General features: G+C 43.0%; 1 protein-coding gene and 1 long non-coding RNA gene across 2 annotated transcripts in view; one reads left to right on the forward strand and one right to left on the reverse strand.

The window, feature by feature from the left end:
- The window catches only part of CSNK2A2 (casein kinase 2 alpha 2), a 40,160-nt gene extending 23,711 nt beyond the window's left edge, over positions 1-16,449 (reverse strand). Inside the window, exons 1-4 of the mRNA XM_031002758.3 lie at positions 15,954-16,449; positions 15,053-15,164; positions 5,097-5,198; positions 2,600-2,650 (exon numbers count right to left, since the gene is read on the reverse strand). Coding sequence (XP_030858618.1) covers positions 2,600-2,650; positions 5,097-5,198; positions 15,053-15,164; positions 15,954-16,057 — 369 coding nt within the window. The 5' untranslated portion in view covers positions 16,058-16,449. The remainder of the gene's footprint in view (positions 1-2,599; positions 2,651-5,096; positions 5,199-15,052; positions 15,165-15,953) is intronic.
- Positions 15,320-25,869, forward strand: LOC134757512 (uncharacterized). The gene is made up of 2 exons (XR_010131577.1): positions 15,320-15,509; positions 25,736-25,869. It is a non-coding gene; the product is annotated as an uncharacterized lncRNA (long non-coding RNA).
- Positions 25,870-26,442: the final 573 nt, after the last annotated feature.

Consider the following 26,442-nt stretch of genomic DNA (forward strand, 5'->3'; position numbering starts at 1 on the left):
TTTAAAAAGTTCCAAGACCAAAATGGAGCTGTAAGATGTGAAGTCTAACATTTGAATGAGTTCTGGAAAGTGAGAACAAAGAAGAAAGGGGAGAAAAATCAAAGAACATTAAAAATATTTTTCCAAAACACAGGGGAAAAAGCCCAGCAAGTATGCAGAACAAAAGATAAAAGGGACCCATACGAAGGCACGTCATTGTGAAATTTCAGAAGACTGGAAATGAGAAAATCCTAAAAGCTTCCAGAGGAGAAAAACAAAAACAAAACCGTCACATAAGATGAAACTAGAATGGCTTCAGTGGTAATACTGGAACAATCTCTTCAAAATCAAGGAAATTACGAATTATAACCTAGAACTCTATACCCTAGCAAATACATTAATTGGCAGGACAAAATAAAAATGACTTCAGATATGCAAGCTTCAAAAAAACATTAATTTCCCATAATCCCTTTAAAGAAAGCTACGAGAGAATGTATGAAACATCCCCTTTGAGGGTTAAGACCCCAGAGAGAATTTCTCTAAGAAATTAGAATTCCCACTAACTGATCTTTAGCAGTTGTTAAATCAACAGAGCAGATGTCACTTTAAGAAACAGAAAATGGGCTAGGTGCGGTGGCCCACGCCTGTAATCCCAGCACTTTGGGAGGCCAAGGCAGGTGGATCACGAGGTAAGCCATCGAGACCATCCTGGCTAACATGGTAAAACCCCGTTTCTACTAAATATACCAAAAAAAAAAAAAAAAAAATTAGCCAGGCGTGGTGGTGCACGCCTGTAGTCCCAGCTACTTGGGAGGCTGAAGCAGGAGAATTGATTGAACCTGGGAGGGGGAGGTTGCAGTGAGCCGAGATCGCGCTATTGCACTCCAGCCTAGGCGACAGAGCGAGGCTCCGTCTCAAAAAAAAAACAAAACAAAACCACAAAATGCTGAGGTGAAATTTTACACATGTAGCTAGACAATTGGTAAAAACTCATTAACAAAGCCCAGGCATTTAAAACTTGGGGAATTACACTACGAAGTTCCATTCAGATAAGGTTTCAACTTTTGCATCAGGAAAATATTTGGTTTCATTAAAGCCTATCTGGTTTTCCAAGACATGCACACACATTCCCACTCACATATACCAAGATAAACCTGGGTGATTCATAGGATCAGCTACACATATCAGCATAGTACCCTACCAGCTAAGCGCTGTTATGCTACTGAATGAAAAAATTTACACCCTGCTTTTTAGAGTTCACTGCTAATTTCACCTGTAAGGAATCACATTAACAAGAAAATCTGTCACATGTGGGAAAGTGCTATACTACACATAAAACTTCCTTATTGTTTTATAAGTCAAAATATCTTCTTTTGCTTACTTTTCACTAATTAACCTTGTTTTAGTCATATTAGAGTGATTAAGAAAAATTAGGCCAGGCACAACAGTGGCTCACACCTATAATCCCAGCCCTCTGGGAGGCCGAGGTGGGTGTATCACCTGAGGTCAGGAGTTTGAGACTAGCCTGGCCAACATGGTGAAACCCCGTCTCTACTAAAAAAAATTTAAAAATTAAAAAAAAAAAAAATTAGCTGGGGGTAGTAGTGCATGCCTGTAATCTCAGCTACTTGGGAGGCTGAGGCAGGAGAATCGCTTGAACCCGGGAGACAGAGGTTGCAGTGAGCCAAGATCACACCATTGCACTCCTGCCTGGGTGACAAGAGCGAAACTCGGTCTCAAAAAAAAAAAAAAAAGTGTGAGAATAAGGTTCTCTTACTTTCACCCAGAACCATCCGTCCTGATACCAACATCTTTCAACTGCTGATTTAGTTTTGTCTCTAGCTCCTGTCACAACAAAATCACAAGTCTCTTATTCACTAACAGAGTTACAATCAACTACAAGTCCTCCAAATGCCCCTGAAAATCAACACTACTATTTTGTTTGTATATTGGTTTTTAAATTACGTGTTAAAAAAGGGTTTCCACCACGTCTAGTATGCCTAACCCCAAAAACCTTGATATTAAGGTTTTAATGTTTGAACAATAAATTTTGTGAAACACGAGTTTAAAACCATGATTTTAAAAGAACACTTCAATGTCTAAAATAATTTACATTATAAGAAAATGTAAAAAACCCGATAGGGCTCTTCTAAAGCACTGACTCTGGTTTTTCTGAATCATTTCTTTGTACGTCACGTGCGCAAACACACACTCATTATTTGACAGCACTGAATCCAATGCATTGCTTCTTTTCACAAGGGCCTTGTATTGGTCTATCCCTTCCTCTCGGCAAAGTAAGATTTCGTACAAAAGGCAAAGTTAACATACAACTAAAGCTATGCTGTCTAAAACAGGAGTGTTACAGATGAGGCATTAGCTTAGACCCAGCCGAGCAGCTACTCCTGGAGTAGGCAAGGCAAAGGGTGATTAAGTAATTTCACCTAATGCAAGAACCCCAGCCACTTTCTGCATCCTGCACTCATGCCTTAAGGAACCCAATTTGTTATTTCCTCCTCTCACCAATGACAGCCCTGGCCCCTTGGGTTCTGGAGTACACAGTATTTATCACCAGCTCCCCCTCACCCCGTTAACCCCATGCCAGAAAGAAAAGCATACGCACCTTAAAATCTGTATTATTGATATATTCAAATACCAAAGCTGGTGTCTTTGACTGTAAAAGAGAATATTAATGCTTTTTAAGTACCCAAACAATAATCAATGTAATCTGCTTCTGCCAAAATGGCCCATCCCCAAATCCTACTTAGATAACACAGGGATTCACTCATCAGGGACAGCCTGTCAAGAAAAGTATTCTCTTGAAATTTTATCATGTCTGGAATTTGCTTCAAAATAACTAGGGATAGTGGGAGGTGGGAAGTGGTGGGAGTATAGATGAAACAAGGTTGGCCACAGCTGATTAACTGCTAAAGTTGGGTCATGTGTGAAGGAAGTTCATTACATTTTTCATTTACTTTTGAAAATGGTTGAAAATTTCATAACAAAAAGTTTTAAGAGGAATGTATTCTCCGAATAACCTACCAATGGCCTTAACCAATCTTCAAAGGTTATGTGAGGATTTACACCCTGCAGTGTTCCAGTCTGCCATATACAAAAAAAGTGACACATTTTCATCTTAGTTTAGCAAGCCAGAATTGCACTTGACAGAATTGTCATAGGTTGTGGGAATGTATCATAGGTCTTTTAGGGGTCCAAAAGGAAAATATAACCATCCGTGATATTATCAATAAGCTATACTATAATATTATTGCCTTGGCTAGAGACCATTAAAGATTGTCTCACCTTATCAAGCAGACCTGTTCCTAAAAACTCATATATAATCAAATATTTTTAAAGCACTATAATCTTTAATCCAATGAGTACAAAAGTGCTCAATATCATCTTGTGTAAATCTAGATTTTCAAATAACAGGATTCCTTAATTGAAGTAAAATAATGCTAATTGGCAGTAATAAGCTTTCAAAATTGGGAGAAAGTAGGGACTTAAGGGGTTATAGAAAAAAAAAAAACATCTAGAAATCTTTTGCTCAAGAACCATGTGAAAGTTACCTAGGAAACAGGCCACAGGGCAGCATGCAGATCTCTGCGAGGACAACTCAGAGTCCAAACAGCAGCCCCAGTAGCAGCCATGATTAAAAATTCTTCACCAGCCCGAAGCTGTAACGGTTTCATCAATATTACCACTTCTCTCAACAGGAGAATAGTGGAGTAAGCCTGACCTTCTAATAGACAAGGGGTCCCTGTTGATTTTTGTCATCTTCAACTTACTTGTCTTACATATCATGTAAAACATACACATACTTTAACAAATTAAGTTCTGCTAACTTAAAAAAAGAAAAAGCAAAACAAAGATGCTCCTGGTATACCACATACTGACTCACATTTTAAAAATTATTCTGAAATTCATATTTTTACACGGTGCTCATTTTTCAATGGGTACTCATTTCTAATGCAGCCCATTTTCAAACATGAGGCAGTCCAGAACTAGTCATTATAAAATCAATTTGTGCTAAAAGGACAGGATATCTTAAAGGCCAATTAGTTACAATCTGGCATACAACCATCCCTTCCCTTCTCAGTCTTCTCAGGGTCCAGAAGGAAAAACTTTCCTTATGCTTCAACAATACTGTGTAATCTTGAGTGAATTTTTTAACCTCTGCAAACTACGGTTTTCTCATCTGTACAATGTAAACAATAAATGGTACCCACCCCAATGGACTGTTGTGAAGACTGAGTGACATGGCACAGTTGGGCACTTGGAATGTGCCCAGCACATAGTAAGCACTCAGTGCATGTTAGCTACTATATTATTATGAGGATGTCTTTAGCAGCCAGAAGCAAAAACTTATTTCTTTAATAAACAAAACTATCATGGGAGGATAACAGGGAAATATCTGAGGTAGAGCAGGTGGAGAACAGCAATGGGACAAGAAGGGGTACAAAAGTGGGGAGGTGAGGTGTCTCCAACCTTAGCTAATCAAAAACACCTAAGGTTAAGTTACTCCCTAGGGAGAGAAAACAAAATTAAACAGCACATTTAAAATGGCTACAAACTAAGCACTGACAAAAATATTTTAGTCTATCTACATATGCGACGTGAGCCCTAATGGCATATGCTGATTTAAGGGAAAGAAGAAGACTTCTTCACAGGGTCAGTGGAGCTGGGACCTGCTCAGGCCTTTATGCCAGGTGTCCACGTGGAGATATTCATTCCTTCCTTGTGTGAACCCAGATTTTCAAATGTCATGCTTACTTAAGTGAGGTAGAGTAACACAAATTGGCAGTAACGAACTTTCAAAACTGGAAAGAGGCTGGGGCTTAAAGGAGACATTCAGCAAACATTTGTGGGCTGAATCAAAATAGTGAAGTACAAACCCAGAAAAGGGATTTTTCTCTGTACACTTTTAGGTTCCATCACAGTGGTGGTAGCTGTTTTATCACTGGGCCACCATGATTTTTTTCTGGTTTTCAAACCAGTCAGTAGTTAAAGACAAACACCACCATCCCCACTGTATCATTACGTGAGGTTCTGTGTGTTAAACAACCCCCATATCCACACCCCGGTCTACTAGTATACTCCCCCAACCATTTGGCACCTACCACGGGGTCCTTTACAGTGTCAATCAGCTTAATGATATTTGTTCCACCACGAAGGTTCTCCAGAATCTTAACCTCTCGTTTTATCTTCTTTTTCTTCACTGGCTTAAATACACAAGAGTAATCAGAAGTGAGACTCCTTTTGAAGTTAATAAATAAAACTTTAAAACAATGTTAGCCAATCACATGGATAGTAGGCTATCTTGTACACTCTGTTGTGTTCAAGAGTGTGCCTAAATTTGAAAAAACTGAAATAGAATGGGCTTGCCCATAAGAACCTTTAACATTAAGTTAAATAATTTACAGACTCATACAGCTTATGTGTCAAGATCTTTTAAGTAGTTACATTGAGGGCACTTAAAAATTTTGAATACCCATATCACACTTTAAAAATAAAACTTGGGCTTACTAGATAACTGCCAAGTGGAAATATAGCTCTGAACAGCTGTATATCATGCACTCACAAATGGAAAACTGAAACAAAATGGTGAGACACCTGCTCTTCCAATGAGTTACATGTAATTTTGTCTTTCAGGAGTGAAAGACCAGTTCACTGACATCAGGTTACAAACTTGCTTCCCAGCTGCTGGCTCTCATTTCCTGTCACCACTCCCATTTCCTTAATATCTAGAATCTGAAATCAGCACAGAGCCAGTTAATGTTTTCCAACAGATCCCATTCCTGAAGAAAGAAATGTTGAATCAGGAAAGGAGAAATCAATCTGATACAACAGTGACTGAGCACTTCTATCTAACTTTTCAGTCTGCTGGAAAGGTTAAAGGCTATAAAAATAATTACTCTCATTATACATATTACTCCTTGTCTTAAATGAGTTAAAGAGTTTGAAGAAGAATAGAAACAGTATTGAAAAAGTAAGTCTATCATAATCAAGTGTGCTTTATAAGGCACTCAGAATGGTGACCAGAACACAGTAAGCACCTAATAAATGATAGTGTTATTTTCATATTTTTAGTAATTTATTATTTAATAAGTCATTGTGATTCCTCACAAAGTCCTTATGTAGCAGAGTTGAGCTATCTGCCCAAGATCACAGAGCCCATGGCAGAGAGGGGCAGGAATCAAAGCTGGAAGCTGGGCAGTCTGACTGCATGCTATACTCTTGCCACAGTGCTTTTGTTTCCCAAGTGTGGCTAACGGGAGAAACCTAACTAAGGAAAAAAGAGTATTTTATCACTGAGACACTGTTATAATAGCAGAGGCAAAGAGAGGCCAATGGATTTGCCAATAAATAATAAAGCAAGACTTTTTTTGCCTGTGTGTGGGGTGGGGAAGGGGAGGGGAGGGGGAAAATATAACATACACACATACCAGAGAAACCTTCATCTTTTGTTGGTCACTAAGATACAGCTTTGAACACATAACAAAACAGAGGAGAGGACTATGAAACAAGAGCACTTGCATCACCTATAACAGGGGGCTCGACTGACAGGCTGGGCTCTCGCTGTGTCCTTGTGAGCCAGCTGCCATGATGATACCTGCTCTCCACCCGCTGTGCCAGGGTTCCCAGGAGAGCAGATGTGGCTGCTGTGCATGTTCCCCGACTCCACTTAGAAACCTTACTCCTTAGTCCCTTTTTCATTAACGAGGGAGCTCGAAACTTTGGGGAAAAAAAGCACTGTACAATCCGATTAAAAAATAGCCAGGGAAGGACACACTACAAAATAACCGGCCTGTAAGATCAAACACGTCAATGTCATTCATGAAACAAACTGAGCAACTGTTCCAGACTTTTAAAATGTGACAACTGAATGTAACACATGACTACAGCTGAATATAATCATGTGATCTGGGATTTTCCTTTGCTATAAAGAACATTATAAGGATAGCTGGCAAATGTGAATGAGAGCTGTAGATTAGCTAACAGCAATGCATCAATGGTTACCTTCTAATTTTTTAATATGGCATTGTAGGGTTATGTAAGAAACTATTTTTAGGAAATGCATACCAAAGTATTTAGGGATGACTACGATTTACTCTCAAGCACGTCAGGAAGAAATACATAACATAAATGTTATATAGGTGTGTATATATGTACACATATGTGTGTGTATATGAGAGAGAAAGAGAAGGATAAAGCAAATGTTAACATTTGAGGAGTCTGGGTGAAACAGATATGGGAATTCCTGCAACTTTTTTTAAGTCCAAAATTATGTTAAGAAGTTAAAAGAAAAATAAAAACTGGCTTTTTTTTTTTTTTTTTTTTTGAGACGGAGTCTCACTCCGTGGCCCAGGCTGGAGCACAGTGGCGCAATCTCAGCTCACCGCAACCTCCACCTCCCAGGTTCAAACAATTCTCCTGCCTCAGCCTCCCAAGTAACTGGGACTACAGGTGTGTGCCACCACGCCCGGCTAATTTTTTTGTATTTTTAGTAGAGACGGGGTTTCACCATGTTGGCCAGGGTGATCTCGTCCTGACCTCAGGTGATCAGCCTGCCTCAGCCTCCCAAAGTGCTGGGATTACAGGCATGAGCGACTGCACCCGGCCAAAGCTGGCTATCTTATACTTATAAATTCAGCCAATGCTACCAGTTTAGTCAATGCCTTTCAATATAAGAAAATTCTAGATTTGTCATCCAATACTGGAAAGCAGCTATAGATCTATAAGAGTGGTAACAGAGAGGAAAAAAACCCACAGCCAGAGGCCTATATCCACCAAAAACCCTCTTCTAATTCTAACAGTACTCCTAACTCCTTACAGGCACAACCCATTAGTTGCCTTTATGACGCTGTCCCATGTAAAGTTTTGCATTGGTCTCCGGTTATTCAGCAACAGGTCAGGCCTGGACAACCCAGTTAAGAGGAACCTCTCTCTCAATACATCTAAAGGTGTCTGGCATAGCAACGGAAGCATATTTTGCTGCCCACCAGGTGTCTAACTTAAACTTCCCAAACTAGAAGACTGGGAATAGCAGGGCAACTCTGAAGGTGGCACAAAGGAGTCCCAAGTCACAAAGGCAGCTAGAGTCCTCACATGCAAACAAAATACCAAGAAATGATAAAAAAGGAAGGTGACAGACCCACAGTCCAGGACGCTTCCCTCCAAACCATCAAAAACTAAGCTACAGGTAGATCCCTTCAGCCTCAGTTTATTCCTCTGAACTGGAGAGATGCTCGAGAAACTAAACCAATGAGCTGTGAGGAGCTGAAAGTGATCCTTTTAATGTGAATCAGAGATAAAAAGTTAGGATTTATGAGGGAAGATTGTTGGTATCCTAAGGAAAATAAACCTAGTTTTACAGAAATAAGGATGCCTTGACTCCCCTGTCCAGAGCCTGTAGCCGTTCACCACCAGTTACACAAAATGGAGAAAATACATATATTTCCACAACGATCTCACAATTTCACTCTGCATGCTAGAAGAAGTCTCCATCTGGGGTTCATTTATTCCAATTCAGAGACTATCTGTTTAAAAGATTCAAACTCAATCAGTTTAGCTATTGTCCAAACCAATAAAAAAAAATTTTTTTTAACTTGAAATCTAGTAGACAAAGCGGTGAAAAAAAGAACAACTGAACTGACAAATTCAAGACAGGCAGGAACATATCTACAGCTCCTAGCTCTTAAATTTGGGGTTACTTTTACTCTACTACCAAACTAACAACTGCTTATTAATTTCATCACCTGCAATGAACAATGGTTGCCAAGAATGTAGAAGGACAGAGTAAAAAGAAAGTTCAGCCTGGATGATGGCATGTAATTCACTACCCTGGTGGCATCCCTAAAACTCACTGCACTTGACCTAAATAAAAATATTATCTGAGCAATGTTATTTCATCACAGAAAACTTTTCCTCTAATCTTTCAAGTTTCATCACCCCAATTACATGATCTACTCCTTGAGGGTAATTGTTTACTCTCAGGAGTTAAAAAAATTATTTAAAAAGGCAAGGCATAAATTCAAAATGATAATCAGATACTATCTCACACAAGTCAGGATAGCTGCTATCAAAAAAACCAGAAAAGAAGTGTTGGCAAGGATGTGGAGAAACAGCCACACTTGTACACTGCAGTCAGAATGTAAAATGGTATAGCCACTATGGAAAGTTCCTCAAAACATTAATCATAGAATTACCTTATGATCCAGCAATTCCACTTCTGGGCCTATACCCAAAAGAAGTGAAGCAGGGTCTTCAGGAGATATTTGTACACGCATATTCAAAGCAGCATTATTCACAATAGCTAAAACATGGAAGCAACCCATCCACCGATGGATGAATGGCTAACAAAATGTGGTATATACATACAATGGAAAATTATGTAGCCTTAAAATGGAAGGAAATTCTGATGCATGCAACAGTGATAAACTTGGAGGACATTATGCTGTGCAAAATAGTCCAGCCACAAAAGGATAAATACTGTACAATTCCACTTATATGAGGTACCTGGAGTAGTCAAATTCACAGAAACAGTAAGACGGTTGTTGCCAGGAAATGGGGGAGGGAGAAATAGGTAGTTACTGTTTAATGGATAGAGTTTCCATTTTACAAGATGAAGAGTTATGGAGATGGATGGCAGTGATGGTTGCACAACATTACCCACTGAACTGTACACTTAAGAATGGTTAAGATGGTAAATTTTATGTTATTTTATTTTTTTTAGACGAGTTTCACTTTTGTTGCCCAGGCTGGAGTGCAATGGTGCAATCTCGGCCAACTGCAACCTCTGCCTCCCGGGTTCAAGCAATTCTCCTGCCTTAGCTTCCTGAGTAGCTGGGATTACAGGCACCCGCCACCATGCCCAACTAATTTTTTGTATTTTTAGTAGAGACGGAGTTTCACCAGGTTGGCCAGGCTGGTCTCGAACTCCTGACCTCAGGTGATCCGCCCACCTCGGCCTACCAAAGGGCTGGGATTACAGGCGTGAGGCACTGCGCCTAGCCTATGTTGCATGTATTTTAACACATTTTTTTTTTTTAAAGGCAAGGCATAGAGCAGACCCTTTGAATCTCATTAGGAGAACACTACAACCCTTTCTACTATTGGTTCTGCCTCTAACATCACTCGCATGACCCAAATGTAACATTGTTATTACTACTATACTTTATTGATCTGTCAGGCCAGGCACTGTTTTAAGCACATTTAATTGCCTTAGATGAGCACTAGTAACAGTTTTACTTGAGGAAGGACACCAAGGCACAGAGACCTTAAGTAACTGTTTGACGTCACAGAGCGTCTACAGTTTGAACTAACACCTGAAACCAGGCAGACCACTTCCTAGGCCATACTCTCTCAGGAAAGAAAAGCATTTTGTAGATTACTAAAACATGACAATCAATCTCTCTACCCATCTATCTATAGTTTATCTGACTTTCCTAACAATCCTGTGACTTAAGCAGGAAATGTATGCTTATTTCACAGATGAGAAAACAGTCAAGTGGGTATCAATGAAGAAGCTAGTTCTGGAACTCAAGCCTTCTGCCCTCTCATTTACAGCACTTCTTACACTACACCACCCTGATGATGAGATGGCAGATCCTGAAATTAAACTCTAGAAACTATCTGGAGCCCTGCTTTATACATGAAAATGGGCACACTATATCAAGATATTCTTTTCACACGTGGTTTGCTCTCAAATAAACTCATATATTAAAGGGATAAAACTATTAAACTATTAATCCCCAAATCTGCCAAGTGATCATGTTGAGACTTGGAGGAACTCTATGGGTTAAAAAAAAAAAACCATAAAAACACTATTTATTGAGGCTTCAAGAGAATAAAGCAGCATTTCATTTAAGCATTAAACATGCTGCTGTGGATACTAATCAGAGAGAACGCCTGCCTGGGTCCCTATAGCCCTCAAGGACTCTTGGATTCCACACTTCAACTAGCAACTTACCAAAGTCAAACACTTCCTTTGAGAAAAATAACTCCAAAAATCACTAGAAACGAATTAACTTCATTTGACTCCTGGTGAGTGCTCCTCAATTCTTCCAGTACAGATCAGTACATCACAAAGTCAAACATCCAGCTAATGTCCTAATTATGCTCCTCGCATCTACCAAGACTTCATGACAGGTACACAAGGTCCTACACCGAGTGCTTCCACCCTCTGACTACATGACGCTGAGCATATACATCCTTTCTCTGGGTCTTGGTTGATTTGTAAAAAGGGCCTGGGTTCTAATGGTTTCTAAGTGCCCGCATTCTGCGATTCTGTTTGACACAGGTTAACTACACTCTTAATCTGTGACTCCCCAGTACAATGCTGGAAACGGCCTAGTTCACATACAATTTTTAACATTATTTTTAATGTTAGCAATACTTTAGTAATACTGTTTTCACTACTTTTATACCATGAGACATTAGTGAAAATTAGAATGTACCAAAAACTTAGATAAATACCACTAATGTGTTGTTTCAGGAAGATGTCTTCATACACATGCCTAAATTTAGGAGGGTAAAAAACCTACCACAGAAGAAGTAAAGAGGAAATAAAGAGGAAAGCACCATTCTGATATAATATAAAGATCACCAGCTCACGATGAAGCTACTAACAAAGATGTATAACCAATGCCCATCCTTTTAACACTACCTACTGACAACACAGAACTTAAAAAATATCTGCAAGTATGCTAAACATGCTTAAAGAGCAAAATTTTAATACCACCATCCTTTGTTTAAAGCTAAATAATTAATATCTGGGGGAAAATGGATAGTCAATCTGTTTATAAAATAAGACCTCTAAGAGGAAGCCTTATATGGGAACTTCCAAGTCATTTTGCACTGGTTCAAAATGCTGTTTTTTAAAAATAGTGTTGCTCTTAACTTTTATTCAAGAAATAGCAGTTTAATTTGAAAGATCCCAAGGACCCCAAGAAGTACTGAAATCTACACACACAGGCAGTATTCATAAAATGCTAAAAGTTGTCAAAGGTGGCCACTTTTACTTCTGTGTACACTTTTCTAAGAGGTACTACAAAGGAAATGAAGAACTGATTTTTCAAAATCAAAAGATGAAACTTTTGGCACTAATGTAGCTTTCTGCCCTGCCATATAAACGCTTACGATTTTCCTCCTCCTTTTTCTCTTTTCTCCTCAAAACAATTTGTCAAAAAAAGATACAACCTCTCTATTGATTGGAAAGTTTTAAGATTTTAGCCACAGAATACCACTTGGGGATAGACAGTAAAATTTTGCTCACCAGTTTCTAAATTCCTAAAACTTTTTAGCAGCTCGTTTTTGATCAATACCTGGAAATCCACTAATGCAAATTAAACGATATAAAATTCCTCTGTAGTCACTCATCATCCACCCATTCTCACATATATTGCAAAGAACTGATATGAAACGTTACTGACTACAAAAGTAAGACCACTTGTCCTCAAGAAAGGCACCCTCTATCTTGGTCACTATGTGCATAATATAATCCTGCAGCTAAAATACAGCAGGCTTTTACAAAAAGGAAGGCTGTTCTAGATTCTTCCAAGTTATGAGCAGCTGGTAGTCTGTTAAGGACCTAATTTCCTATGACCAAGCACCACAATAGTAGCTATTAGTCATAACTTCAACTTATTTGAATAAAGAAACACAACTTTGGCTAAAGACCTTGTTACCCTGTTCTTTTTAAAAAGTAATACTTTTAATTCACAAAACAACAAAATCACAATAATGCCATTAGTGATATATTACCCCATCCTTCAGACAGGAACAAAATCTGGATAGAAATGCCACCGGGCTTTAAAAAACATAAAGAAGTGAGTCTAGTTTTCACTAGTGGTTTAGGCTGCACTGTGAAAACAAACAACATCAAGAAGAAACAAGAAACATTTCATTAACTAGGGGCCTCCCAAGTCTGATTCCAGGACACTGGTACCTGTTTCTGTGCTCAACGTTCAGATCCTACAATCCAGTGCTAAAATAAACAGTAAGAGATATGAAGAAATAGGAAACAGGAGTTCTGGCTAATGGTCATTCAACATAATGACATTAGGTAAGTTTCTTTGTGCCTAGGTCTCCCATTTGTAAAGATAACCTGCAGCAGCTTACGTACAGGGTTTCCTAACATATGCCAAGAATCTTTAAAGTAGGGGGAAAGCTAGAGCCTATGAAGCTCTTTGGATGATGAAGCAGCAATGTGATGCTCTCCTAAATGAACATGCTGGTATTTATACACACACCTGAATGCTGTTCCTTTAAAAAAAAAAGCACCACAGAAAATCGTACACTTATTCTAAAAATGCTGCCATAGCACAAAAGTTCAGACATTTTTCTGGAATTGCTTTAGAGTCAGCAATTCATTCTTCTGAATATACAGCAGTGGAATACGGATATTCCTAATTTCAATTTACGTTTTGCTTATTTCTTAGATTTGAAGCAGCTTATTGAAAACTTATGCTTATGTACATAAAGCTAATGAATGGCTTTCTAAGGTAATTTCCCTGTGACTTAAAAAAAAAAAAACCACCTTGTGACTTCATAAATGCAATTCATATTTAGGGAAGAGAGGAGTCACACTCAGTATCTTCAACATCAGTTCTTCACTTCTCAGCCCCAGTGTGTCCGAGAACACAAATAACTTTGCTTTTTCTCTTTACTGCAATTCTGCTCCTTTATCACTAGGCTAGGATGTTTCGAGTGACGGAGTTAATCATTTTTTCTGAAAGATGATTACCAGAAAGCATAAGCCTGACCCCTCACATTAAACAGGGATTACTTATACCAGCTGCCCTAGCACACAGAAACAGCTTTTCAATACCACATTCTTAGTCCACAGAACCTCTGCAAAAGGGCCACACTGGAAATCACATGTATGCAAAGTGCTTACATCACTCTTCCGTCTTCTCAATCTCTCACTAAATGACATGTATCCACATGAAATGATCCGGCAATAACGAGGACCCATCACAGATTCTAAGAACTACTTTTTACTATACCCTATAAAACATTATTAAAGCTACACAATCAGTTACCAGAAGGAAAATTTAGCCGACCCTTCATGCTAACTAAAATCATCTTCATCAAAGAGATAACAAAAGGCACATCATTATCAAATTCATTGCTAAACCATATATTAAGATAGTTTTGTTCCAATTATTACTTTAGTAATTATACATGAACTCTTCTATATTTTTACTAGCTGATAAGCAACAATGGCTCTCTGGCTTCCCAACAAGGCTTCTCAGCACTACTGGTGCACTATATCCATCCCACCTGAAACTTTACTGCCAAAGGAAAAAAACAAGTGATTATCCGCTAAGGAATTTCCTTCCACTTGGGCTTGAAATACATTTCTGAAGTCGCTCCAATTTTTTCCAACTTTCTTTCTGGAATAACATACAGCATGCACCAAGAGTAACAAACACAGTGCTCAGGGAGCCCTTAAATTGAGAATGGCTTTTCTGTCTTTTGAATACCTATTTATTTTCTAACAAATGGAGCCCTTTTGGAATTTTTGCTTTAGGGAATTTACATTTTAGAACAAACACTTTACTGAACTTAGATTTGTGATGTCTGCACATTTTCTTGAAAGTTCATGGGAAAATGGGGTGGAAAAAGAAGTAATGAAGGGACATCAGATAAATAAAATTTGAGCATCGGCTGGGCACAGCGGCTCACGCCTCTAATCCCAGCAACTATAGGAGGCCTGCAAGGAGTCCTTTTGGAGGACTGCTTGAGCTCAGGAGTTTAAGACCAGCCTGGGCAACATGACCAGACCCTGACTCTACAAAAAAATTTTAAAAATAGCTGGGCTTGGTGGCATGCACCTGTAGTCCCAGCTACTTGGGAGGCTGAGATGGATCACTTGAGCCCAGGAGTTGAAGGCTGCAGTGAACTATGATCTGCACTCCAGCCTGGGTGACAGAGTGAGACTCTGACTCTAAACAAATAAATTAAATTAAATTCAAGCTTGCATTGCCCATTATAGAATGTGACTGGGGTACCTTACAACCTTTTGCCCTGTGGGGAGAAAAATGTTACATACCACTCATAGGACACTCACCTTCAGGATTTTTACAACCACTCTCTCATTGTTGGTGATATTAATGGCCTCAAATACTTCACTATATTTTCCGCGACCAAGTTTTCGAACCAGTTGGTAATCATCTTGATTACTGTAAAAGGAAGACACACACATAAATGCCAGGACTGGGGGTTAACCCAAGCCTATGCCCACTGTACACGTCATTCAGCCGCTTCCACCAGGCAAACACTTGGAAGTGTCTACACATCACGTCACAACTCATTCCCTAAATGAAAGCCACGACGTAATCTTGGCTCCCTTCACTCTGCAGAGCTCCTAACCTAATTGGTCTCTCCTAACTTGGGAAGATGGGGCAGAAAGGCAACGCTCTGAGCCAATCCAGAGGGGCGAGCAAAGCACCCGTCCTGAAGGCCTAGAGGGTGCCCCCTGTGCCCCGCGGCTCCCCAGCACCTGCTTCCCGTTTCACATCTTGAAGGTAGACAGTGCCTGTTTTAAAAATCTGGACGTCTTTAAGAAATTTCCTCCCACCACCTCATCTCAGAAAACCTAAAAGGCAGGGCATTTTAATAGCTCCAAACGACAGCTGTTGACTTCCCACCCCAGTGGAAACCCAGAAGTGTGAGGAAGGGCTGCTCCCTCACTTCCACCCGGCGTCGATCCCTGGACCCCACACTTCTCCCCGAGTAAAAAAGCATTCCTTGGGGGAAAGGGGTGCGCAAAGCGGGGAGAAAGGGACGAAACGGGGGTAAAGGGGAGGGAAGAGGAAGACGAGGACATGTGCGAGAGCGGGACCTCTGCCTCCCTGCGGGCCCGCGGAGGGGTCGGCGGGAGACACCACAGGGCCCGAGTGCGGTTCGCAGGGGGTGGCCGGGCGGGGGCAGGGATCAGCGGGCCCCGCGGGGGGCGGCGACGGCTTTACCCCCAGCTCGGGACGTGAGCCTCGTAGTCCCAGTACTCGCGGCTCCTCAAGCTGTTCACCTCGGCGTAGACCCGGGCCCTGCTGCCCGCGGCCGGGCCGGGCATGGCGGGCGGGACCGGGGGGCGGCGCGGGGCGCAGAGGGTGGCGGCGGCGGCGCGGCGGGGGACGCGGGGCGGCGGGCGGAGGAGGCAGCGGGCCGCCGGGCGCTGGAGGAGGAGGAGGAGGAGCGCGGCGGCGGGCGGCCGCGCCAGGCCGGGCCCGCGGGGGCGGGCGGGCTGGGGGCGCGGGGGGCGCCGGCCGAGCCGGCCCGGCCCTGGAGCGGCCGGCGGGGCGGCGGGACGGGCGGCGCTCGCGCTCCGCGGCGGTCTCCGCTCGGCTCGCGGCCCCCAGGAGGCGGCGGCGGCGGCGGCACCGGCAGCGGCAGCCACCGGCCGGGAAAGGGGCAGCGGCGGCGGCAGCGGAGAAGGAGGAGAGGAGGAGGAGGCGCAGGAAACCCGGAAAAGGGGCCGCGCTCACTGGGAGCGGCCGCCGCCCGGCCTGGGGCCGCCCAGGCTCACAGCGCCCCCTGGAGCGCGGGGGGACCCGCCGGGCGGTGCCGGCCCCGCCCCGGCCCCGCCCCGGCACGCCCCGCCGCCTATCTCGCGCCCTCCGCCACCCTCGCCCTCCCGCCGCCACAGGTCGGACTGTCCAAATCGCCTCACCCTAGGGCTGGCCTGACTTCACGCCACAGGAGCCCCCCCCTTCCACTGGCCGTTGCCCTAGAGCCCTCGCCCGCGAGTCCCGACCCTTTCACTGTCCTTGGAGACCCTACCCCCAGCCCTGCACTCACCCAGCTTTTACCCACCCAACACATCCCATACTGACCCTATTCTGACCCTCCTGTCACCCAAACTGTCAAGTCCCTCCCCAGGGCCTCACTCAAACCTCAGAACCTCCCCCACTTCAATACTTCTCCCTTCCCCCGAGACATACCCCTCCTTCCCTCTCTGGACCCTGCCCTGTTAGGGTAGACTCCTCAGTCCCCAAGGCTTCCTGCCCCCATCATTCAGAGTCCTCCTCACAAAACCTTTCTACACTTCCCCCAAATGCCCTTCCTGAGCCTTCCCTGAATATCCACTTTGGTCACTTGGTTAAGCTGGCATTGACCAGGTTGTGCTACTGCAAAGTTACAATTTTTCCCTTTGTGATTAATAAGTCATTTGTGGGGAGAGACTTTGAGAGTGTAAATCTCCTGTTTGTGTTTAGGAGGAGGGAGAGCAGGAGAATTGCAAATCCGACCTGAAGGGACAGGCTGGGTTGGGGATGTGCCGAGAGTAGGTGGTCAACTGAGCTGGCCTGGCTTCCAGTGCTGCCTGCAGCCCTGAACACCCTTCTCCTTTGATCTTCTAGGCCTTTCTTCTGACTTCCTTTCCCATCCTTCATCCTTTATCGACAGCACCTCTGCACCCAGTACAGGTTGCTTTCATTCCAGTCCCTTTTCACATTCTGTTTTCTGGATGAAACCCTGGGCCTTCCTCCTTGACACAGCTAAGAGCAGTCTGTGGAGTCAGATCTATCCAGCACTGCTACTTAGAAGCTGTGTGACCTTAGGGCAATTACTCAACCTCTCTGTGTCACAGATTCTACAGCATAAAACCAGTAATAACACTCACTTCACAGGGCTGCAAGGAGAATTAAACAAGGTAAACCATGTGAAACACTTAGGATGGTGTTCACTATTAGGATACTATGTGTTCAATACGATTATTCCCAGGCCCAGGGCCTTTCTCTGATCATTCCTCCCTCCCTGAGACCACCGTGCATCCGTTTTTTTGGTTCCTTCTATCCTCCAAGCTTAACTAGGAGCCACCCCCAACCCCTCCACCCCACCTTCCCAAGGGCGACTCCTTTTTCCTATTCAAGTTTCACCTTTTTCTTTATTAGTAGTATTTTTTTAGAAATAGGGAGTCTCTATATTGCCCAGGCTGGAGTGCAGTGGCTATTCACAGGCATGATCCCACTACTGATCCGAACAGGAGTTTTGACCTGCTGTTTGCCACCTGGCAACCTGGTGGTCCCCCAGCCCCAGGAGGTCATCATAGTTGATGCCAAACTTAGTGTGGACACCTGATTGGCATTGCGCACTACAGCCCAGAACTCCTGGGCTCAAACGATCTTCCCACCCCAGCCTCCCGAGGAGTTGGGACTACAGGCATGCCCCCAGCTCAAGTCTCACCTTAAAGATCACTTTCTCTAGAGTTGATACTTCTCTATCTCAGCACCCTATCCACATCCTTCATCAAACTGCATATCTTGTCATTATTTGTTTCCTGGGTTATTGTCTGTCCCCTCCCTTGTAAAAACAGCACAAGAGCAAGGACAGAGTGTGGGCGCTCACCACTGACTCTCCCAGCATTTGCCACAGTCAGAGACCTTCAGTGAATACAGTGCTACCCCACAGATGACTTAGGAATTACCAAGGGGAAACGAGGTCACCACCTTACCTATGGTCCAAACTTCTCATCAGTAGGGAACCAACTGATCCTCTGATGTGATGCACTGAGAAGGGACACCTCCCCCATGTGGTCCTCCTGCCAAAACATTTAACCTGAATCTAATAATAAGGACACCATCAGACAAATCCAAGCTGGGCGACATTCTGCCAAACAGCTAGCCTGGGTTCTTCAAAAAGTCAATGTCACTAGGAGAAACAAAACCAAATGAAACCCTGGATTCGTATTCTTGATTACTGAAGACTGAGAGACATAACTAGATGAAGTGTATGATTCTGAATTAGAGTCTGCATTTTTTTTTTAAAGTAGAAAGGGAAGGAGGGAAAGAGAAAGAATACAGCTCATATTGGGCTGGTGCAAAAGTTATTGAAATTCAATTGAAAGTAATGGCGAAAACCACAGTTACTTTTGCACCAACCTAATAGAAGGGTACTGCAGGGGAAATTTGAATATAGGATGTATATTACACAATGTTAATGTATATTACACAACGTTATATTGTATCAATGTTAAAGTTTGTGAGTATGATTATTGTATTTAGTTATGCAGGAGAATCCCATAATTTTAGGAGTTACATGCCAAGTGTGTAGAGATGAAGAATCAATATTTGCAACTTAGTCTCAAATTGTTCTCCAGAAAACTGTGGGTTTCTGAGAGCATAAGCATGCATAGAGTGGGGAGGAATTGGGGGAAAATTTTGATAATTAGTGAATGTAGTTGAAGAGTACATTAGTTTGCAACTTTTTGGTAGAATTTGAAGATTTTCAAAATAAAAACTAGAAAAAAAAATTAATGGAAAAAGTGGACTTTGGAATTTAATTCCTGAACCTGCAGACCTTTCTAAATCTCTTTCACTCTAGAAGACATAAATATCCTCAAGCTCTTAATGCAGCTTTAGGATTTGTTTCTGACAAGTCCCTGTGAACTAGACCAGACCAGAGATTCTTAATTCCAGTCCTTGGATGAATTTCCCGAGTTCTGGGAACCCCTGACACAATATGCAGAATTTGTGGGTTTGTGCGTGCGTGTGTGTGTCCATTCTTTCCTTAGCATACATCAGATTCTCAAAGGAGGCCATGACCCAAAAATGATTCCAAACCACTGGTTTAACTACTATGTCCAACCTCGGCTGGGGCCTCATTCCTCACCTCCACCCTCGCCCACCTCTGACCCCACCCACCCTCCGTGCACCTTCCTCTCATCCCTCACCACATAGCCCACACCCATCTCACGTAACCTGCTCCCACACCTGCGGGATGCCTGAGGATTCACCCACACACCACTCTGGTGCAACACACTCCTGGATTTGGCTGACACCATACTAACTCAGCCCAAAAACCTGCAGTCAGTCCACCCACAGCCAAATGGAATGTTTCTGTGGTTTGTTGGGAGGTTGGGTGGGCACCCCATGGAATCGGCAAAGACCCCTGCCTCTCATTTCTGCCCACCCGCCGTGAAACTGGCTTGGCTTGAGTTAAGGTGGGCAATTGGAAATGGTACTCATGCAACCCTCACTGAAGGAGTCTCACTTGGGTTTGAAGAGGGATAGGGTGGTGACTCTGTGGGGGAGGGGCCAGGCAGGGAGGGTCAGTGAATTAGAAGTGACTTCCCCTCATTACTCTGTGTGTGCAGTTTGAGGGTGAGTATAATTCAGTGGTGCAACAAAAGGGAATGAAAGAGGGTATTTTGAATCAAATAACCCAACACATTCATACCACCTCCAATGCCCCCATATTCTATCCAAACACCAAAAATCCAAAAAACAAAGGCACATTTTAAAATCCCACTGAAGGCCACCTATCTTCACAAGCCTACTTTCAAAACATTTGAGAAGTTTATAGGCTTTTATCCTGCATCGATACTTCTCAAGAACCTAGCCTAAAAAAATAATGAAAATTATGAACAAAGAATTATTAATCATGATGGCAATTTTTGTGTTCATCACACACATAATGATTCTACATCATTGAATCCTGCCAAAACCGTACATGGCTAAAAACCATTGAATTTGGACTTTAAATGGGTGGATTTATGTTATGTGAATTTTATCTCAACATAGCTGTTTTTAGAAATCTATGAGGTTGGAGCTCTTGTAAGGGTCCCCTTTGTGCAGAGGAGGAAACCAAGACTCCAATGACAATGACCAACTGAGGCAGAGCCTGGATTTGAACTCTGATCTTTCTGACCACCACATCACTTTCCTTAACCCCTTTCTGATTCAGTATGTCATGCAAAGGCCCACAGACGTTCCGCATGATAATCATTATCTTTAATCATGAAAATGTAAAATGATGTAAATATCACAAGCTGGGGGACCGGCTAAATAAATTGTGATACATTCCCTACAGTGAACTATTAGGCGTTACTAAAAAGCATGATTATGAGGAATTTTTAGCAATGGAAAAATTTTAGGACACAAGATTTTTAAATAGGAGAGCTGGGTATGGTGGTTCATGCCTGTAATCCCAGCACTTTGGGAGGCCGAGGTGGAAGGATCTCTTGAGGCCAGGAGTTTGAAATCAGCCTGGGCAACATTGAGAGACCCCATCTCTACAATAAAATTTAAAAAATTAGCTGGGCATGTTGGTGCAAGCCTTAGCTACTCAGGAGGCTGAAGCAGGTGGATTGTTTGAGCCCAGGAGTTCGAGGCTGCAGTAAGCTATGGTCACGCCGTTGCACTCCAGCCTGAATCACAGAGCAAGCTCCTATCTCCAAAAATAAATAGATAAATAAATAAATACGTGTTAAAAATTTGTGGCCGGGTGTGGTGGTTCACGCCTGTAATCCCAGCACTTTGGGAGGCCGAGATGGGTGGATCACCTGAGGCCAAAATGGTGAAACCCCATCTCTATTAAAAATACAAAAAATAGCTGGGCATGGTGGAAGCATGCCTGTAACCCCAGCTACTTGGGAGGCTGAGGCAGAAGAATCACTTGAGCCCGGGAGGCAGAGGTTGCAGTGAGCTGAGATTGCACCATTGCACTCCAGCCTGGGCAACAAGAGTGAAACTCCACCTCAAAAAAAAAAAGTTGTACAAGTAATTGTGGTAAGCAGAATAACGTCCTTCACCCACCTCAAAGATACACACTTATGGCTGGGCACAGTGGCTCATGACTGTAATCCCAGCACTTTGGTATGCTGAGGTGGGTGGATCACCTGAAGCCAGGAGTTTGAGACCAGCCTGGACGACATAGTGAAACCCTGTCTCTACTAAAAATACAAAAATTTGTGGAGTGTGGTGGCATGCACCTGTAATCCCAGCTACTCAGGAAGCTGAGGCAGGAGAATTGTTTGAACCTGGGAGGTGGAGGTTGTAGTGAGCCGAGATTGTGCCATTGCACTCCAGCCTGGGTGACAGAATGAGGCTCCATTTCAAAAAAAAAAAAAAAAAAAAAAAGATATACACTTACTCTTCCCCAGAATCTGTAAATATGTTACCTTACATGGAAAAAGAAACTTTGCAGATGTGCTTAAATTAAGGATTTTGAGATAGAAAATCATCACGGAGCATCCAGGTTGATTAAATATACTCACCATGGTCCCTATAAAGTGAAAGAGAGAGGCGGGATGTCAGAGAAGTAGATGTATTGATGAAGCCGTGGTCAGAATGATGTGATTGCTGGCTTTGAAGACGGAAGGGGGGTGGCGCCAAGAAACATAGACCACCTCTAGAAGCTGAAAAAGGCAAGAAAACGGATCCTCCCCTAGAGGAGCACTGTAGCCCTGTCAACACTTTGATTGTAGTCCAACGAGACCCGTTTAGAATAAATTTGTGTTGCTTAAAGCCGCTAAGTTTGTGGCAATTTGCTACAGCAGCAATGGGAAACTCCTGCAGTAGTGCGTGGTTAATAACAAAGACTGTCTCCTTTGATGAAAACTTTACTCAGGCTCCTGAGTCCTTTATAATAAGCTTGATCTTGGACTTCCCTCTCGTCCTTGTTGAATCTACTTTGAGCAAGAATGCTGCTAATCGGTTGAGCAAAAAATCACTACCTTTGCCATCTGATCACCTTCAGTATCCTATCACCCTGGCCTGCCTTCAGCAATAACTCTATCAAGTCAATTTAGCCAGAAACCCCTTGTCCCTGATGTGTCCTCTTAGTAACTTTCTGTCCACTGACCCCAACTCTGTTCCTTAGTTATAAATACCCACGTGTTCTTGTTGGAGTAGCTGTTGAGTATGGTCTCTGTCACTCACTGCAAAACCCCTTGCAGTGGTCCCTACACCTGTTGCCATGACCCTCATTTGGATAAAGTCTGCCTTACCCTCTTTAACAAAAGTGCCATGAATAATTTTTTCTTTAACATTAATATTTTTCAAGAAATTCAAGAGTCAGTCAAATAAAAAGTGAAACTTGTCCTTCTTTGCCTTCCACATTTCCACAGTTTGGTGTGTATCCTTCCAGGCCTTTTTCTATACAATAAGAATGGATGATACAACCTATTATTTTGTTTTGCTTTGCTTTGTTTCAAAGCAGGACACCAGTGCATACCTATAGTTTTTTTGCTTGTTTGTTTGTTTGTTTGTTTTTTGAGACGGAGTCTCATCCTGTTGCCCAGGCTGGAGTGCATTGGCACAATCTTGGCTCACTGCAACCTCTGCCTCCTGGGTTCAAGCGAATCTCCTGCCTCAGCCTCCCAAGTAGCTGGGACTACAGGAGCCTGCCACCATGCACGGCTAATTTTTGTATTTTTAGTAGAGACGGGGTTTTCACCACATTGGCCAGGCTGGTCTTGAACGCCTGACCTCAGGTGATCTGCCAGCCTCAGCCTCCCAAAGTGCTGGAATTACAGGCATGAGCCACCGTGCCTGGCCTATACCTACACTTAGATAAATTTTCAGGTATGTAACAAATGCATACAAAAAGAACTGGAAGGAAACGCATTACATGCTTTGGGGTCTTGGAAGCATAGATTTTACTTTCATAATTGGGGGGAATCAAACCAAGGTTTTCAGGCTGTTGACCATCCTAATCCTCCCCTCAAGAACTTGTGGGTTAATGGGGGCTATACACCAGCTAGGAAAGGACAGAGGGTAGGGACGTAGGGTCTTGAGTTCTCTCTGTAATCCAAGGAGTTTATGGGGAATTGCTAAGAGAAAAACTTTAGACAAATTAAATTCAGCAGAGTTTAATTGAGGAAAGAACGATTCTAGAATCAGGGAGCCCTTAGAACCAGAATAGGCATGGAGAACTCTGACCTGACCGTGGTCAGGCAACATTTATGGACAGAAAACAAATGAGGTACACAGGCAGTTGGGTTGGTTACAGCTCAGCTCTTGCCTTATTTGAACGTGGTCTGATCAGTGGGGCGCCTGTGATTGACTGAAGCTTGGCTGCTGTGATTGGCTGAGACTCAGCTGTTTGTTACAATAATAGACTCCTAAGTTAGGATTTCAGTCGGATTACCTGCAAGGTAGGTTGCAGTTCATTGTATAAAGACTCAAGTACGGAGATGTCCGCAGGCCAAATTTAGTTTAATTTACCAGAGTGCTGGACTCTTACCTTGGGGTTTCTTTGAGGCACCAGACAGGTGAATAAAATATATACATTAAGGCCAAATTGGCTGCACTCCCCCTGGGAACATGCGCACATAAATTCCTTAGGAATATCACTTTCTTATTCTTTTTTGTCCTAGTCATCCTTACCGTGTGACCCACTCTGTCCTCCAACCAGAGAATGCCCCTGAGGGGGATGGTGGGAATGTGCCAGAGCCTGTCCTGGGCAAGAGAGCCAGAGGAATGGGAATTTTCTGCTGGTGCTCCTGTGGGGGACCCCTCTTATTCAGTCTTGCCTGGCTGGAGAAAAGGGCACATTTTTTTTTCATTTGGGGGGTGGGGGGTGCCCACCCCCCACCCCCCAAATGAAGCTCAGTGAACTGAAACTCTTCTAATATTCTCAGGGAAGGATGAATTAATCTCTTTAGACTAAAATTTAACTAACAGCTATTGCAAAGGGATTTAAATCTTAAATAGGAAAAGGACTAAGAAGTCTGGTGAATGCAGCCTTAATCCTGGAGTTTCAAGAGATACAAAAGTGGAGGGGCTACTTTGAAGGGCAAACAGTACTTTCCTGGTGGACACACCCACTTCTGCCTGGCTGGAGTGGGCATTTGGAGGGGAGTGGGCTGACGCTGCAGTGACAGTCTCCCATAGAGCCTGGCAAAGCCATCAAACTTCAAAAACACTCATTATTTTCCTGCAAACTGCTCTTCCATAGTATCTCTTTGTTTTATTTATGTATTTATCTATCTATTTATTTTTATGAGACAGGATCTTGCTCTGTCACCCAGGCTGGAGTGCAGTAGCTCCATCATGGCTCACTGCAGCCTCAATCTCCCAGACTCAAGTGATCCTCCCACCTCAGCCTCCCAAGTAACTGAGACTACAGGTGCACATCATCATGCCCAGCCAGTTTATTCAGAGACAGTTTTGCCATGTTTCCCGGGCTGGTCTCAAACTCCTGGGCTCAAGTGATCCTCCTGCTTTGGCCTCCCAAAGTGCTGGTATTATAGGCATGAGCCTCTGCACCCGGCCCACAGTATCTCTTAGCCCAAGCAAATTTCCCAGAATCACCAACAACTCCCACATCCCCCCCACCACTCCCCAACCCCAACCAAGTGCAGCTGGCTTCCTCTCCAGATGGCCACTCCCATCTACACTCTTGTCTGGGTGCCCACAGACTTTGTCCTGAGTTAAGCCAATTCCTCCCTGGATTTTCCCCCAGGGGCCTTTCCTACAGTGATCTCTGGGCTTTTAGACTCCACACACACTAAACCAGAGGTCCTCAACCTAGGTCAGTAGTGAGAACTCAGTAGGTTCATAAATTCAGACACAAAAAAAATCATGTCATTATTCACCAATCTCTAAATAAAATTTAGCATTTCCTCTCTCCCATTATGGATATAGTAAAAAAAAAAAACAATACAATACAAAACAAAACATGGCAGTATTAGCAGTACCTGTGACTTTGTCACCAGTGGAAATCAGACACGTGCTAGTCACATTACAGTTGCTGTTATTTTGAAGCAGGAAAATTTGCTCCCCAGAAAGGCTAGCTGCTCTGATTGTTGCAGGCAAAAAAAATGTGGAGGAATCCTCTTGAGTTTGGACTTTTCCTCCTGTATTCCAGCCCCTACTCTTCCTCCCCTTAGGCCTTCTGTTCAGAAGACTCTGAGCCTGGGATTTGGTGACATTTACTATCCCCCGACAGACACTAGCTTCTCTATCCTGAAGAAAAACTAAATGAAACTAAATGAAGTTGCACATGCAAGCTCTACTTTTTGTTTTAGGAAGCACACCATTCTGGATGCTTGCAGAAGTCTTCCTGTTTGACTAGAGGATGACATGGAAACCCTGGATCCTAGTCCTGCCTGTTCCCAAGCCAGGGAGGAAACTCCCGGCCGAATAAAGCCAGTTTCTTTAACCCAGTGTCTGAGGGGTTTTGTCTGGGGCTCATCCTGCTACATTAGTGATGGGCCCTTTGTCAGCTCTGATGCCCACGAAAGCACAGAGTATAGCAGAAGTTCCCATGGATGATCAGAAAACACAATCAATCCCAAGAAGATCAAAACTCTACACGCCTAAGGTATGATCAATCCCTCCATAGAGAAAGTGGAAGAGACACAGATGACAGTAGAGAAAGACAATTAGGAAAAGACGGCAGTGGTTGCCACCACACTGGACATCAGTGTCATTGAGAGATTCATCTTTCAGTGAAGCAGGAGCTTGTCCTGATTAGCAGAATTGTGTCATTCTGTCAACACCTATACATTATGACCATCTAATCCTTAGGGTCTATCCTAATTTTGTCATTTGCCCAAATAATGTCCTTTAGAGGAGGGGTCCCTAACCCCAGGGCTGTGGACCAGTACTAGTCCATGGCCTGTTAGGAACCAGGCTGCACAGCAGGAGGTGAGCGGTAGGTGAGCAAACATTACCACCTAAGTTCCGCCTCCTGTCAGATCATGGTGCATTAGATTCTCATAGGAACTCAAAC

Source organism: Gorilla gorilla, chromosome 18 (genome assembly GCF_029281585.2).
Source record: "Gorilla gorilla gorilla isolate KB3781 chromosome 18, NHGRI_mGorGor1-v2.1_pri, whole genome shotgun sequence".
Lineage (NCBI taxonomy): Eukaryota > Metazoa > Chordata > Mammalia > Primates > Hominidae > Gorilla > Gorilla gorilla.